Source organism: Haliotis rufescens, unplaced genomic scaffold (genome assembly GCF_023055435.1).
Source record: "Haliotis rufescens isolate VD_foot unplaced genomic scaffold, xgHalRufe1.0.p SCAF_12, whole genome shotgun sequence".
Taxonomy (NCBI): Eukaryota; Metazoa; Mollusca; class Gastropoda; order Lepetellida; family Haliotidae; genus Haliotis; species Haliotis rufescens.
Window position 1 is genome coordinate 35,949,755 of NW_025963802.1, and position 18,334 is coordinate 35,968,088.

General features: G+C 39.6%; 1 protein-coding gene across 3 annotated transcripts in view; it reads right to left on the minus strand.

The window, feature by feature from the left end:
- Positions 1-1,092: 1,092 nt before the first annotated feature.
- LOC124136592 overlaps positions 1,093-18,334 on the minus strand; it is a 28,363-nt gene continuing 11,121 nt past the window's right edge. For all 3 annotated transcript variants that reach the window (XM_046502559.2, XM_046502558.2, XM_046502560.2), the window contains 4 exons: positions 16,379-17,528; positions 6,170-15,323; positions 5,611-5,710; positions 1,093-3,778 (listed from right to left, as the gene is read on the minus strand). In XM_046502559.2, coding sequence (XP_046358515.2) covers positions 3,698-3,778; positions 5,611-5,710; positions 6,170-15,323; positions 16,379-17,528 — 10,485 coding nt within the window. In that variant the 3' untranslated portion in view covers positions 1,093-3,697. The remainder of the gene's footprint in view (positions 3,779-5,610; positions 5,711-6,169; positions 15,324-16,378; positions 17,529-18,334) is intronic.

The following is an 18,334-nucleotide window of genomic DNA, read 5'->3' on the forward strand; positions in this document are numbered from 1 at the left end:
TTTCAGGCTACGCTTGAAAGATATGTTGACACAGTTCTCGATTAAAATTTTGAAAACTAAATATATGTCTAATATATGGTTGAGATTGTATGGCAGTGCTTCCCACGTACTGTGCAACGCCTCCTCCCTTCAAATGTTTATCCGAGAGATAGACGATAATTTTGACGGAATCAGTCGTATTGGCCAAAACTGTCGTTAGGAATACCCCGTGTTAACATTTTCAAGGTTGCATGATTAGAAAACACATTCCGACTGTGACTTTCATGATCTGGTAAGCGACGCTTTCATTGGTCGGATAAAGGTCATTCTGAAGTTGAACATCAGAATCCTTACTTACATTAGTTGCACTTGAAACTTGTGGATAAAAACATAATTTTTGTTGACATTGTGACCACATTTGCATATGTTACATTAAAGGTCACATTGATGAAACTAATATTCAGTGAATTCTCGCTAAGTAGAAACCTTACAAGTGAACAAACCTCTTCAGTAGATACTCTCCTTTGGCACACTCACTAAATAATTATGATAATTTTATATCTAATAAGTGAAACCCTTTAAGTGGAAAAACTGTTACCTGGATACATTTCCATGGTTCCTTGTATGTATAGATTACTAACACTTTGATTCATACTGATAAAAGCATCTTCTATGTTCACATTTTGACATGTATATCTCCATATTTACATAGTTTCATTGAAATGGATATTGATGAAACCATATTCTGTTTACATCCTGACATTTGTGTCCATATTTACATTGTTTACATTGAGAATCATATTGATGAAACCATATTCTGTTTACATCCTGACATTTGTGTCCATATTTACATTGTTTACATTGAGAATCATATTGATGAAACCATAATCAATGTTTACATCCTGACATTAGTGTCCATATTTACATTGTTTACATTAAAGGTCATATTGATGAAACCATAATCAATGTTTACATCCTGACATTAGTGTCCATATTTACATTGTTTACATTAAAGGTCATATTGATGAAACCATATTCTATGTTTACATCCTGACATTAGTGTCCATTTTTACATTGTTTACATTAAAGGTCATATTGATTAATTCTATGTTTACATCCTGACATTAGTGTCCATATTTACATTGTTTACATTAAAGGTCATATTGATGAAACCATATTCTATGTTTACATCCTGACATAAGTGTCCATTTTTACATTGTTTACATTAAAGGTCATATTGATGAAACCATATTCTATGTTTACATCCTGACATCAGTGTCCATATTTACATTGTTCAAATATTGCGAATCATATTGATGAAACCATATTCTACGTTTACATCCTGACATAAGTGTCCATATTTACATTGTTCAAATATTGCGAATCATATTGATGAAACCATATTCTATGTTTACATCCTGACATAAGTGTCCATATTTACATTGTTTACATTGAGAATCATATTGATGAAACCATATTCTATGTTTGCATCCTGACATTACTGTCCATATCTACATTGTTTACATTAAAGGTCATATTGATGAAACCATATTCTATGTTTACATCCTGACATCAGTGTCCATATTTACATTTTTTACATTAAAGGTCATATTGATGAAACTATATTCTATGTTTACATCCTGACATTACTGTCCATTTTTACATTAGCTGCATATAATTGCATATTCTATGTTTACATCCTGACATAAGTGTCCATGTTTACATTAGCTGCATATGATTGGATATTCTCTGTTTACATGCTAACATTAGTGTCCATGCTGCATATAATTGCATATTCTCTGTTCACATTCTAACATTAGTGTCCATATTTACATGAGCTACATATAATTGCATATCCTGTTTACATCCTAACATTAGTGTCCATATTTACATGAGCTGCATATATTTGCATATTCTCTGTTTACATCCTAACATTAGTGTCCATATTTACATGAGCTGCATATATTTGCATATTCTCTGTTTACATCCTGACATAAGTGTCCATATTTACATGAGCGGGATATAATTGCATATTCTCTGTTTACATCCTAACATTAGTGTCCATATTTACATGAGCTGCATATAATTGCATATTCTCTGTTCACATCCTAACATTAGTGTCCATATTTACATGAGCTGCATATAATTGCATATTCTCTGTTCACATTCTAACATTAGTGTCCATATTTACATGAGCTGCATATATTTGCATATTCTATGTTTACATCCAGACATTAGTGTCCATATTTACATGAGCTGCATATTATTGCATATTCTCTGTTCACATTCTAACATTGGTGTCCATATTTACATGAGCTGCATATAAATGTATATTCCCAGTTTACATTCTAGTATCAGCCCACACTACATAGTTATTACAAGCAATGTTTTAGGTGCACATAACTTATATTTTAGGAAAGACCATGTCATGTTTCTGGTATATTATAGATTTATTGAGATTATTTACACATTTTAAGAATCAACACATATTTGAGAAATTTCATTTCTTCTACCAAGAACATGTGTCAAGTTTTGTTTGTCATCTGCTTTTGTAACATATGGGTATTTAACTTGTATCTTCTGTCGTCGTATTATTTACAAACGAATACAACACTTTCAATAAAATCTTTTTTGAATTACTATAAATGCGTAACAGGCAGAGGAAAAGTGAACAATTGACTTGTCTTTCCATGTGTTTGTGATGCGTGGCACTGGTGAGGCAGGATATGTTCACCATTTTATAAACACCAGGGATCATCACTATTTAAGAGTAATTCATAAACACGTTTATCATAGTGTCAGAATTGTACAATCAACTCTTATTACTTATGATTTCTTATGTGTATTGAAATGTTTATTGTCGCTTTTTTTATAAGTCATAAGTGAACTTACTTCAGTGAAGATTGCCATGTGTGCAGACTGTACAAAAAACATCTTATTTTTCTCTTGTTAGTTTGCAATGAAATAAAAACATTACTTCAAAACCCTTCAGGTTTACTTTCAATTCATCAGGCATTATATCTAAAAACTGTAATTATTACATAAACAGTTATAATAGAAAAATGAGTTCAAATGTTTAATGTCATGTATCTCTGTGATAAATATGAATTGAAGCTTGTGAATTGTTTTTTTGTGTGCCGGAGATGCTGAAGTTTTAAAATATTATGAAAAGTCAAAATGTGATTTTTCACCCATAAGGTCCCTTATCGCATGGTTGGTCATATATATTGATAGGTTACATTGGTTATCCTAACATCAGTATTCATATTTACATTAATTTTATTTATTCACCTACTGTTATACCGGTAATCATATTCTATTTTGCACATCCTAACATAACTGCTATATGTACATATTTACATTAAGTTGGATTCAAATGCATTTACTACAACAATATTCTGTTTAAATCCTAACCACAGTGTCCATATTCACATTTCTTACACTTATATTAATATTCATTAAATGACTTTCTATTTTGACATCCTGATATACATTTCCATAATTACATCCATAAATCAATGTTAAAGCCATTTTTTGCTACATATAAGCATGCCTATAAGTGTGCATATCAAATACATAGATCACACACCTATCTATCTGAACACACATTGTGGAGCTGCCAGATAATGTGCACATAACGAGCAGCCATATTATGGTATACACTGATCCATGTGCCTCACAGGGGGATATGAAGTCTGTATCCCCCACTCAGTGTATATCAGAGGTAGTGGCAGTGTCCTGTAAGCAGACTCCAAGACAGAAGTTCCATCTCTTCATTCTTGTCAGTTTGGTCTTTAGACTGTAACAGACATTGAACAAGAATTTTTTTCACAAGGGCTTGCATGTCTTTAGTTAGGAGTGAAATATTTAGAATGAGTGAAATATATATTTAGAAGATATATTTTTTGTTGACCAATAACTAGAATGTCATGGAAGACTATGAGATACAGGAGACATCCAATGTCTAGGGTTTTATTAGATCATACATGGTTGCTATTAGATGACTAACAAATAGCTGTGGAGTGTGGTACATGAAAAAAAGAATTGCCTAATGTTTTAGACCTTTGAAATAAAAACTGTTCAGTTCCTCTTCTCAGACAAAAATTTGTATGTCGTGAAGCGGTGATTGAAAATATGTTCTGTCCATAACAATTCCAAGCCTCCCAAAGAATATCAAATATTACTTTTTTTAGTATTTGTAGCAGAGTCAAACAAGCAGACAATTTGTTTTGTTGTTTTATTCTTTTTATGTACATTCAGATCTATTTCAGGTTTCTTGCTAATGTTCAACATTGAACAGATCTCATAAACACAACTTTGACAATGTTTCTGGTAGTGAAGTGTATCTCATAAACACAACTTTGACAATGTTTCTGGTAGTGAAGTGTATCTCATAAACACAACTTTGACAATGTTTCTGGTAGTGAAATGTATCTCATAAACACAACTTTGACAATGTTTCTGGTAGTGAAGTGTATCTCATAAACACAACTTTGACAATGTTTCTGGTAGTGAAGTGTATCTCATAAACACAACTTTGACAATGTTTCTGGTGGTGAAGTGTATCTCAAGTTTTTTGAAGGGTTTGATTGGGTGACAAGTGTGAATATATAGTTTGGTAGTGTGACCTTTTGATCACTCTGCTTTACTCTCCCATTATGTTCATTTGTCAGAGTCTTCAAAGAAGTTTCTGTTGTGGTCACATGTTGAGTGTTTATATGGCCTATTACATTTGATTGGGTACTTGTCAGTAGTATGTTTAAGGTTTGAAGTTTATTCATTGCTTTGTTTGGTTATCTGTATAAGATGTATTTTAAAGGTATGTTCATGAAGTTATGTTATTTCTATTTGGCAAGAAAATGTAGAAGGTTGTACTTACCGGTATGTAAATTCAGAGTTATAATATTGTTGAAGAGTTAGTGTAATTGTATTTATGTATAGCTTGATTTGATAATTGGTCTAGTCATGTTTATATGTTTTATTTATGAGTAAAGTTTATAGTTTACTTGATCAGGTTGTGTCATAGTGATATCTCGATAGCAACAAAGGATGTAATAGTTCATGGGTGTCCTTGGCATTGCCCACCGATTGCGTAAGGCTAGCCTTTATTTTCGGTCTGTATTATATATGATTTAATGCTGAATTCCAAAACATTTCTCTTGATTCTAGGTGTAGAATCTGTTTGTTTATATTCTGTTTTTTTTAATATAATTTGAATGGGATGAATGTGGCATGAATTTGTGTGAGTTTTTGCTTAATGTTACCTTGTAATTGTGTTATATACATGATCACATATGGCAAAGTCTAACATGCAGTTATGTTTTTTTTTCTGTTTTATTGGTCTTCTTTAATTACAAGTGTGTTGTTGGGTGCTTGAATAAAGATTCCTCATGAACTCTGTCATCCATCATTTTTTAGGGTGGATACTACCAGCTACATATTATTAAGGCCAGTATTATTTAGACAAACTAAGCTTTACAATACAGGTTTGGATCTAAATCATCTCTATAGTAGTTTTTAGGATGTAACTGATGAGTACAGATAAGAATTTAAATAAAAAAGAAATATATTTGCAGTATGTTGTTTTCCAAGTTGTTACACACGATATTGTTGCATTAACATGATACATACCTTGTCAAGACTGTCCTGAAACCGTCGTCGCTTACTGGGAGGCAAGTCACCATCACACACTTTCCCACTTGTTCTCTTTCTCCCAGAATTAGCAGCATGTCTGGAATAGAAAACACATTCATTAAATTACATGAATGGATAACTGACAATCAGTTTTGCATCAGGGATTCGTGAAAATGGTAAGCATGTCCTGCCCTACCGGTAGCACTTAACACTCACACAACACCACAATTTTCAGTAAAAAAGAAGTGTTTGTTTGTTGCCAAGCGCCACACTCGGCAATAATAGGGCAGGGTGTAAACAGTCAAGTCTTGACAAGACAAATCCAGTGATCAGTATTATGATCAATGATACACGTCATCAGGATACAATCCATAATCATTAAAATATAATACTGAAAGAATTGAAACTATCTCATTCCACCCTATATATCAATGTGTGAGAAATATAATCATAACTATTAAATTGTTTAAACTGGATAGAGTACCCACTTAAGTTTGACTGTACACATATACAATTTTTAAAGGAAGGAAATGCATAATGCAGACTTATTGTTTACCTATTTGTCAAGATGGTGACAAGGTCTTGTCTTGAGCACATGTCCACAGGGGTCCTGCCTTTTGAGTCTGTGAAATTACCATCTGCCCCTGCCTTGACAAGGAGATCTACAGTGCCAGCCAGTCCCAAGAGACATGCGTAGTGAAGTGGGGTCATGTTCCTCTTGTTCACTGGTGAGACTTCAGCTCCACCCTGAAGCAGAACATCCACTACCTCCCTGTGTCTCTGCATGCATGCATTGTGGAGGGGCGTGTTGCCATAGCGATTTGGAACATCTAACTCCGCTCCTGCTCTCATGAGCATCCTTACACACTCTGTATGTCCCTCCCAACATGCTTCATGGAGTGGTGTGCGGTAGTATCTGTTTTGAAGACGCACATTTGCACCCAGTGCTATCAACAATGACACAATTTCTAAATGTGCATTCTCAACAGCTTCAAACAATGGTGAACGTCCATGTTTATCCATCACTCCAAAATTTGCTCCTTTTTCCAAAAGTACATTGACAATATCTTTGTTGCCCTTTCTGCAGGTGATGTGTAGCGGAGACAGTCCATCTTTGTCTTGGAACAGTATATCAGCTCCGCACTCCACCAACAATTTCACAATGTCGGGAGCTTCTACTCTACATGCTGTTACTAAAGGTGTGTCCCCTGTCTTGCCCTTATGATTCACATCAGCATTGTGCTGTAGTAGATGTTTGACAATGCCACAGTGTTTTCCTTCACAGGCCATATGAAGGTATCTACTGAAGTAAAGCTTATGGTTACACTTGGTCAAATCTTTCTGAAGATTTGGTTGTTTGAGGTTCTGACATACCCAAAGTCTGTTTAGAAGAATTTCTAAAATATGTGTAAACCCTTTTTCACACACTAATTGCAATGGTGTTTTGCCTTCCTTGTTTTCATGTAGGATGTCACATGTTAGTTTTAAGACACTGATGATCATGTGTTCAAATCCTCTTTTACAGACCACATGAAGAGGTGTGTCACCTAATACATTCTTTGGACCTGCACTGACATCCCACCTTGCCAGCAGGCTGATCATGTCTTCACTGCTGTTGTCTGAGGCAATATGTAGTGGGGTGTTAAGATCCCTGTCAACCGAGTCAACTCTAGCTCCAGCCTTCAGTAAAGCATCAGCAGCACCTACAGACCCACCTTGGCAAGCTAGGTGAAGTGGGGTGCTCCCACTGCATGATCTCACTTCAAGATTAGGTTTGAATGCCAGAAGAAGAAGCACTGTGTCCAGATGTCCCATCAGACTGGCCATGTGTAATGGTGTGTATCCTTCAGTGTTAGAAACATCCATCTCAGCCCCAGATCGGAGTAATTCTGTAGCTGTGATAGTCCTTCCATGATAACAGGCAAAGAAAAGCGGTGTTTCTCCATGCTTGTTGGCAGCATTCACATTATATCCTTTCAATAGAATCATTGTTACCACATCTTTGTTGCTAGACCCGGCAGCAACATGGAGAGGGGTGTTGCCATATATGTTTGGTTTAACCTTTTCAGCAAGACACATTTCCACTGTGCCAGAGCTTCCAGATTTACATGCCAGATGCAGAACACTATTTCCTGTATTATCTAGTGCCTTAATATCACAACCACATTCACTGAGATATTTCACTACGTCCACATGTCCACAGAAGGCTGCTTCATGCAGTGGTGTTCTCCCTGCCTTGTTAACAGCCTCAGTGTCACCTCCATGTTGAATGACCATCTTTACCAAATCAAGACATCCATTGTGACACACAATATGGAGTGGTGTGTCCCCTATGAGGTATGTTTCAGCTACGTTTGATCCAGCCCGGAGGAGACAGTGAACAGCTGCCTTGTTTCCTTCTGTACATGCTATGTGTAGAGCAGTTTGATTGACGTTGTTCCGCATACTAACATCTGCAACCTTTACGAGATGATTCATATCTTCTGACCAGTTTACACCTGCAGCAACATGTATAGGTGTGTTTCCTTCCCAGTCTTTGACACAAAGTGCTCGTTTCAAAGCATCTTTATCAGCAACCACTTCCAAAATGTCAGGAAGACTTGGTTGACCAGAAGCGCATGCAATGTGAAGGACTGTTTGTCCTTGTTTGTTAACACAGTCTAACATACCTCCATGAAGTAAGAGAAGTTTAAGGACATTGATGTGTCCTTCTTGGCAAGCAGTATGCAATGGTGTGTCACCGTGTGCATCTAGTGCACATATATCTGCTTTCGCTGATAGAAACAAAGCTACTATATTTTCATCCCCACACTGGCATGCCACATGCAAGACCGTTTGCTTGTGCATGTTTACAATGTTTACATCTGCCCCTCTTTCCAGCAGCAATGCCACATTTTCAGAACACCTTTCATATGTAGCAACATGTAAAGGTGTATTGCCATCCGTGTCTTGAGTCATCATCATCTTCTTGGAAAGTTGCCTGTCTAGAACTGTGTTGAATATAACAGCCAAAATGTTTGGATCTCCACATCCTAAGTGTACCGGGGTCTCTCCTATTGCATTTGTCTCACATGGAAACCATCCAGCTGATGTGAGCAGTTGAACAATCTCTGGTTTCCCTTCATCACATGCCACATGGAGGAGGCTGTTACCTGTCAGGTCGCAGTTAAACATTACCCTGCATTTGAGGCACAATGACAAAAATTCTACCTGATTTTCACAACAGATGTGCCTGACTGAGTGACTGTTTAAATGTGCATTATGTTGTGTACATATATATGAAAGATCAAAAAGACAAGTTATTTCATATCTGCTATTCAATATTGCCAAATCCAGTGGGGAATTTCCAGAGTTGTCTTGAATATTTATATCAAATCCATCCTTAATCAGCCATTCTGCAAGGACAAAGTTCCCATTCACACAGGCATAGTGAAGTACAGTCCAACCAGCATTGTCTTTAGCAAGTTTGTCACCACCCTTGTCAAGTATAAAGTGCAGGATGTCCTCTCTCCCATTTTCACTGCATATATGTTGGGGCAATTTCCCATCCTTTGAGCTAGGTGGACACACATTTGACCCACATTCAACAACCTTCTTAATCCAGTCCAGGGGAGTATTGTCAGATTCACACAGTATATGGAGGATGGTTTTCCCGTTAACATCTGCATCATCAAGGACATCTTTCACTATCTTGATAAGACACTCAAGTCTGTTAGTCTCCAGTGCAGCATTCACTAGTGGCCTCATGTCACATTGTTGAAGTGACGCACCTGCACCATGATCAAGGAGGTCTTGTATTACGTCAAGATGACCTCGTGCACACGCTTCTTTAAGAAATCTGTGACCTTTGACATGTAGCTGAAACAATGGCAGACATTTATCGAGAAGTACCCTTATAACTTTAACATGGCCCCAGAGGACAGCATGATACAAAGGAATATTTCCATTTGTGTTTTCTACTAGTGGATCTGCCCCATTCAAAAGCAACTGTTCTACAATGGTGGCATGGCCCTGGGAGCATGCTCTGTGGAGTGGTGTGTTTCCACGATGTCCCTTGATGTGAATTGAAACACCCTTTCCAAACAAATATGATGCAATGTCTGCATGACCGTTCTCACAGGCAATACAAAGGCCAGAGTTGTGTTGATTATCAAGATGGTTGATATCTGCGTTGTTCTCTGTCAGGAACTGTACAACAGGAAGATGTCCATTTCTACAAGCAAGGTGTAAAGGTGTTGATGAATGTGAATCTCTGGCATCAATGTCAGCTCCTGCTTCAATTAACATAGAAACAGATTCGGTGCGACCCTCATCACAAGCATGATGAAGAGGGGTTTGATTTTCATTATCTTTGACTGATATATCAGCATTATATTTCAAGAGAGTTTTCAAGATGGGGGCATTATTGTTTTCAGCAGCCACATGAACTGGGTAATAGCCAAGGCTGTTTTTAATGTCTACCCTTGCTCCCCTCTCACACAGGATACCAACACACTCTTGGAGTCCTTTCATACACGCTTGGTGTAGAACACTGTTCCTTTCATCATCACACATGGATACATCTGGGTACACTTGACAAAACACCTTGAACATCCGAGGACAAGCAAGGATACTTGTGAATGGTATGTCTCCTGTATCGCTTTTTGCAAAAACATTAGCATTGTGTCTCAACAGAACCCTTAGTACAAGTGTCTGTCTGTATTTGCAGGCCATATGCAGAGGTGTTTCATTCTTCCCATTTGTAATGGACGGATTCCATCCATTCTTTACTAATAGGTCAACGATTGAGTCTTGTCCACGTTTACATGATTTTGACATTATTTGGAATTGTTGACTTTGGTTGTAGGTAATAGCTGGTGCATATCCTTGCAGCATATCCACAAGCTGCAGATGGTTCATCAGGCATGCTATGTGAAAACATGTCATTTCTACCTTGTTTGCAATAGACGCATTACCTCCAGCATCAAGTAAAAATTTCACTGTTTCAGTTTTTCCAAGTCGGCAAAAGTGATGAAGACATGAATTGGCATTAATGTCTATATTAGATACTTTAGCACCATGACGCACAAGTGTTTTTACAATGTCTGTATATCCATGCTTTGATGCTATCAGAAGTGGGGTTATGTCATTAGGTCCCTTGCTGTCTACAGGTGCTCCTGCATCCAGAAGCATTTCAACTAGAGACAGTTTTCCTCGTTCACAGCACAAATGGAGACATGTTTCACCAGCATCATTTGAAGTTGATACATCTGCTCCAACATCCATCAATAGTTTGACAACCTTGCTGTGTCTCAACTTACATGCTAACAGAAGGGGTGTTGCGCCATTGGTGTCTCTTGCATTGACATGTGCACTGGCTTCTAAAAGAATTCTTATATTTGATATATTTCCATTTCTGCATGCTATGTGCAAAGGTGTATTCAAACTATCATCAGCTTGGTTTACCTCTGCACCTTTGTTGATGAGCAGACTTGTGATATTGTCATGGCCATACCTGCATGCCGTATGCAAAAACATTTGGCCAGGATTATTCTGGCAGATGACAGGAACACCAAAAAGGGCTATCTTTTCAACAATATTTGCTAGTCCTAGCTTACATGCTATATCCATGGCTTTTGTACTGTGAATGGTATTGCTTGTCCTCAAATATCCCACATCTATTAACATGTCCAACAGAAGAGCATTCTTCATGCCCAACAGCTTTGTCATAACATCATCAGATGCACAACACCCATTTTGAATAAGGTCTTTACAAATATGAACTGATGGACACCAAGATTCCAACTTTTTTGTGTTCAATGCTTTTTGTAACATGTTGCTGAGAATCTGGTAAATAGCAAAACTACCTTCATTAGCTACATCCTTCAAAAGTTTCATGAGTTCCTCTTTGTTCCAGTTATTTCCAATTATTTTTCCAACAGATCTCTTTGACAACAGCATTACTGTATGTGCATCACCAAGTCTAATAGCCATTTTGAACAGTTTAGGTGCTGCATAACTTATTTCCGTAAAAGTAATAAGATCTCTCACTATGTGTATATGACCATGTTTCACTGCTAGATCTAGTGGTGTGTCTCCATTAACATTAACCATGTTGAAGACAGAAAATGGGACTTTAGTCAGGAGCATCAAAATTTCATCCCTGCTGCCTGTAACACAACAATAATGTATAACTGTGTTTCCATCTTCGTCCTGTTGACTAAATATATCACACAGTCGTTGTTCTGTTTCCATTCTGTCGACGAAACACCTAAATATATCAGTTTGTCTGTTTGCGCAGACTCTTAACAAAACTTTGAAAGTGAAGGACACATCCACACATTTCTTCAGCAACAATTTCAATAAAAGTTTCACAATTTCCACATGTCCCCCTTCACAGGCACTCCCTAGAACTGAAACACCATGATCAGACTGTGGTACATCCAGTCTATTCTCCAACAATAGTTTCACAATCTCCACATGTCCCCCTTCACAGGCACTCAACAGAGCTGTGTAACCATAATCAGACTGTGATACATCCAGCCCATTCTCCACCAATAGTTTCACTATCTCCACATGTCCCCCTTCACAGGCAATCTCTAGAGCTCTGCCACCATAATCAGACTGTGATACATCCAGCCCATTCTCAATCAATAGTTTCACTATCTCCACATGCCCCCCTTTAAAGGCACTCTCTAGAGCTCTGCCACCATAATCATACTGTGATACATCCAGCCCATTCTCCACCAATAGTTTCACTATCTCCACATGTCCCCCTTTACAGGCACTCTCTAGAGCTCTGCCACCATAATCATACTGTGATACATCCAGCCCATTCTCCACCAATAGTTTCACTATCTCCACATGCCCCCCTTTACAGGCACTCTCTAGAGCCGTGTTACCATAATCAGGCTGTGATACATCCAGCCCATTCTCCATCAATAGTTTCACTATCTCCACATGTCCCCCTTTACAGGCTCTCCACAGATAGTAACCATAATCATACTGTGATACATCCCGCCCATTCTCCAACAATAGTTTCACTATCTTCACATGTCCCCCTTCACAGGCACTCTCTAGAGCTCTGCCACCATAATCAGACTGTGATACATCCAGCCCATTCTCCAACAATAGTTTCACTATCTTCACATGTCCCCCTTCACAGGCACTCTCTAGAGCTCTGCCACCATAATAAGACTGTGATACATCCAGCCCATTCTCCATCAATAGTTTCACTATCTCCACATGCCCCTCTTTAAAGCCACTCCACAGATAGTAACCATAATCATACTGTGATACATCCAGCCCATTCTCCACCAATAGTTTCACTATCTCCACATGTCCCCCTTCACAGGCAATCTCTAGAGCTCTGCCAGCATAACCATACTGTGATACATCCAGCCCATTCTCCAACAATAGTTTCACTATCTCCACATGTCCCCCTTCACAGGCAATCTCTAGAGCCGTGTCACCATAATCAGGCTGTGATACATCCAGCCCATTCTCCACCAATAGTTTCACAATCTTCACATGTCCCCCTTCACAGGCAATCTCTAGAGCCGTGTCACCATAATCATACTGTGATACATCCAGCCCATTCTCCACCAATAGTTTCACTATCTCCACATGTCCCCCTTCACAGGCAATCTCTAGAGCTCTGCCACAACAATCATACTGTGATACATCCAGCCCATTCTCCACCAATAGTTTCACTATCTCCACATGTCCCCCTTCACAGGCAATCTCTAGAGCTCTGCCACAACAATCATACTGTGATACATCCAGCCCATTCTCCAACAATAGTTTCACAATCTCCACATGTCCCCCTTCACAGGCACTCTCTAGAGCTCTGTTACCATAATAAGAATGTGATACATCCTGCCCATTCTCCAACAATAGTTTCACAATCTCCACATGTCCCCCTTTACAGGCACTGCACAGAGCTCTGCCACCATAATAAGACGGTGATACATCCAGCCCATTCTCCAACAATAGTTTCACAATCTCCACATCTCCCCCTTCACAGGCACTCTCCAGAGCTGTGTTATCATAATCAGACTGTGATACATCCAGCCCATTCTCCACCAATAGTTTCACTATCTCCACATGTCCCCCTTTACAGGCACTCCACAGAACTGTGTTACCATAACCATCCAACACTAACATGGATGTCTTCTTTGTCATCAACATACTTGCAATGCAAGGCCTGTTCTGTTTAATAGCTATCAACAGTGGGTGTCCAGCATCCACATTTACTGATCTTTCCGCATCATACATAAGAAGGAGCTGTACAATCCATGGGAAGCCTGCTCGACATGCTTTGTGCAGGGGTGTGTCGGATCCGTCATATGGTACTGGGTAACCCCACTTGTGTAGCAATGCCTTTACCACACCTTCATCCCCTTGCTCACATGCTATATCAAGTGGTAGGTAGTTACCATAGTTCAACAAAGAGCAATCGCAATCAAGATTCAAAAGAATTTCAACAATATTAATGTCTCCTGTCTGACAAACTAAATGAATTGGAGTGTTCCCGTCAATATTTCTCTCAGACATAATTCCTCTACAGGCTGCAACCATAGTAGTGACAATGTCTCTATGTCTCTGAATGCATGCGATGTGCAGAGGAGTGTTGTAATTGACATCAACAACTTCAACGTTGGCTCCATGCTTCAGCAGGAGTTCCACAGTACTTGTGTGTCCTTGGAGTGAAGCCACAGAGATTGGTGTGGATTCAGCTGGTATTGCTCCATCTTCCTTGCCACCTGAAACCTGCTTGTTGATTTCAAAGTTATGCTCAGTTAGAATAGAAACAACAGTTCGGTTGCCATAGTAACAAGCCAGATGGAGCGGAGGCAGCAGGTGCGTGTCAAGTATTTTTATGTCACTTGGCTCAGCGATAACAGGTAGATATCGACACTTTGGCAGGGCTGAATTTGCTACCTCGGAATCCATCGTTTGGAGTATTAGCTCCAGGAGGGCAGCATTTCCTGTCAGACAACAACCTATCATACATTCACAAGTGTCACTATCTGACAGGAACACAGCCACTGATCTATACAGTTCCAGGTGCTTTCCCATTGACAGCCAATGAGAGAAGGAACAACCATGTATTCTGTCAGATGTCTGGACCAAGTCTTTCAAAGTATCCTCCTCCATCCCACTCTGGACTTCCTTCAAAAGTCGAACACAAAATGAGTGAGATCCACATGCCTCATGTGACAGGACGAAGGCAAACCTATGCTGGAGTATCTCATGTGAAAATCTCTTCATCAAAAGCCTCTGTTGGAATCTACTCAAACAGATGACAAACTTCTCACAGGAAGCAGAGTGTTCGTCCAGCAGTCTGACATGCCTGTACAGGAACATGATATCGATGATGTCCATGTAATCTGCTGAATGATCTGTCAGTATGGCAGTGACAATTGTAATTGCATATATATTCTGAAGTGTAAATATCCCATCGGATTCCGTCAGTAGATTTCCTCTCATGTGATGCAGCGATGTTGTAAACATGTTATTCAGCTTAATGCTATCAGCTCCTGACAAGGTGCTTGCCCACATCATGTGGGTTTTAAGTAACGAGTTCTCAGATGCTTCTTCAACATGTGACATGCTGAGTTTTCCATCTTGCAGACAAACAACTGTAAGGGCAGCAAAATGGATCTTGTGTTTTTGAAATAACATCTGGCACTGTGATTTCAGATCTGCTGATGGCTGTAGGTCAGGATCTGAAAGAAGAGTATTATATCAGTGTTTGAAATAATCTTAAAACCTTACAATACAGTCGGGCAGGTGAGTTACTGCCCACAAATCTCATCTTGATAAAGTTGAAATAATGTAAACAACCGCTTGAGAATCTATACAAGGAGTTATAATTAAACTGAAGTCTTAGATTTATCTTCCAGACAGTTGGGGAGATGGAGGAAAATTTCATGCAGCCTGACAGAAAAGTTACCAGCCACAAACACTGTTTGATATAAATGTTCAATTAATTATCTTGCTATCCAAAATAGGATGGCATCATATCAAATATGAATGAACCTACTAAAAATAGATAAAAAGCATTCAATGATAGATGGATCTTTTTTAATAAGCTGATGATCAAATACCAAAGTTATCACCAAAACAGAGTGAGACGGTCTTGGAATGGCACTGATGGGCAATACATGTCCATATTGCAAGAACACTAGGATTCAGCCAACTGCCCATTTGCCAGACACTTCAGCGAAACAACCAGATTGAGGAACAATCCTACAGAATGGCCTTGACCTGTCAACATCGACGAATAGACAGTGGTCTCAATGTATGACTTTCAAGTGTACTGTTCAGCAACGAGAACAGGTTGAGCTTGTTCCATCTGGATGGCTGGATGCAGGTGATGGGGAGGTGAACAAGTGGCTCCACATTGGAGGCAGTGACGTCATGGTGTCCGGCAGGATTTGGACAATTGAACGCCCAGTTGTCCTTCCCTTTCTCATAAGACATCCACAAGGGATGCTGTTGCAAAAGGAAAATGCCTGGCCCAAATCAGCTCAAATAATCAAGGCCCCACTCTGCTCAAATAATCGAGGCCCCACTCTGCTCAAATAATCCAGGACTTTCTCAAGAGAACAGGAGAGAGACCACATGCCCATTGATGTCATCATCAATAAGGGGTTGTGTATACTTGCTTTTGATGAGGGTACTTTAGTTCCCTGACCCACAAACCTGAAGGTGATCTACGTATCATTCAGACTACTTGTCTACTGCATTTGAAGTGTGTTTTGTATAAAATCAAACTTACCTAACAGAGGAGATTGTGTATCAGCTGAGCCAGCTCCTTGAGCATGTGCAGACTCAGTATCGAGAACAATCACATCCTTTGACGATGACCTTTGTGAGTCATTTGATTTTACATTCTCAGAAGTTGTTTCCTCTTTAGATGCAGACCTTAATTCTTCTGTCATACTCTCCACATCAGTGGCAGCACATAAGACCGGTGCAGTCGTAGATGTGGGTGTCACTACAGATATGTTGATCAGCTGCCCAACTTCTGTTGCAAGTCTTCTGCCTTGTCTCTCACTGTCCACTGGACAAACTTCTCCAGCTGTCGGTGGTGCACCCTCCATATCTTCCACCAAGTGGATGTCCTCAGACATCTGCACCACTTCTCCTGCTATAAGTGGTGCTCCCTCCATATCTTCCACCAAGTGGATGTCCTCACACACCTGCATTACTTCTCCTGCTGTCGGTGGTGCTCCCTCCATATCTTCCACCAAGTGGATGTCCTCAGACATCTGCACCACTTCTCCTGCTGTCGGTGGTGCACCCTCCATATCTTCCACCAAGTGGATGTCCTCAGCCACCTGCACCACTTCTCCTGCTGTCGGTGGTGCACCCTCCATATCTTCCACCAAGTGGATGTCCTTAGACACCTGCACCACTTCTCCTGCTGTCGGTGGTGCACCCTCCATATCTTCCACCAAGTGGATGTCCTCAGACATCTGCACCACTTGTCCTGCTGTCGGTGGTGCACCCTCCATATCTTCCACCAAGTGGATGTCCTTAGACACCTGCACCACTTCTCCTGCTGTCGGTGGTGCACCCTCCATATCTTCCACCAAGTGGATGTCCTCAGACATCTGCACCACTTCTCCTGCTGTCGGTGGTGCACCCTCCATATCTTCCACCAAGTGGATGTCCTTAGACACCTGCACCACTTCTCCAGCTGTCGGTGGTGCACCCTCCTTATCTTCCACCAAGTGGATGTCCTCAGACACCTGCACCACTTCTCTAACTGTCAGTGGTGCACCCTCCATATCTTCCATCAATGAGATGTCCTCAGCCACCTGCACAGCTGACATGAGTCTGCTCTTTATGTATTGTCTGTACCCATTAACATGGTAATTCCTCATTACTGCCGGATGGACTCCAGATAACAACGCCTCAGCACACTGAAATAATGAAGAGATTTGAACATAATGAAGAGATTTGAACATCATCTATGTCACATGCAAGCATGTGAACAGGACACTTTCCACTTTCCAGACAGACACTCTATCCACCAGACCATGGAGGCGTCATTTTAAGTGAATTATTTAATGTGTAAAAAACCTGAAGACATGTCCATTCCACATTGTCTGCGTATTCCAGTGGATAGATTTTCTACCTGGAGAGTGGAAGGTCAATATTTCAATCTCCGGCCATGCCCTACCAAAAGAGGTTAAAAGATGATACTAGGCCAAGGACTGGCCTGCTTAAAATCAGCATAATGTGTCTGAGTGGGGTATCCACGTTAAACTGTCGCATGGCTCTATTGTGCTAAAACTGGTGTAAGTCAGAAAAGGTTCAAGCAGCCACACACACGGCAACGCACATGTATGCAAGTTGCTATGTAAATACAAAATGTTGAATGCGACTTTAAACCCCATTTCACCTCTCCTCTGTATAGGCAATCCTATATATAGATAGTTATCCTCATGGTCATTATGCTTGCCTTCTTGCTGATTTGTGTTTTTATGCAGAATTTCTGCTGGAATTGACAAAATCAAAACAAGGGAAATTTGCTAAGCAGTAGTACTAAAATTCCTCATGGTGTTGTATCTTATGTTCATTGGAGAACATTTAACATGCCTTTGCATGTGTTTGTGATGGGCACAACTGGTGGATCAGGATACGCTCATCTCTTCGTGAACACCTGGTATCATCAATATTTGATAGTGATTCATAAATGCATGCTCATGACATAATCAGAATTGTA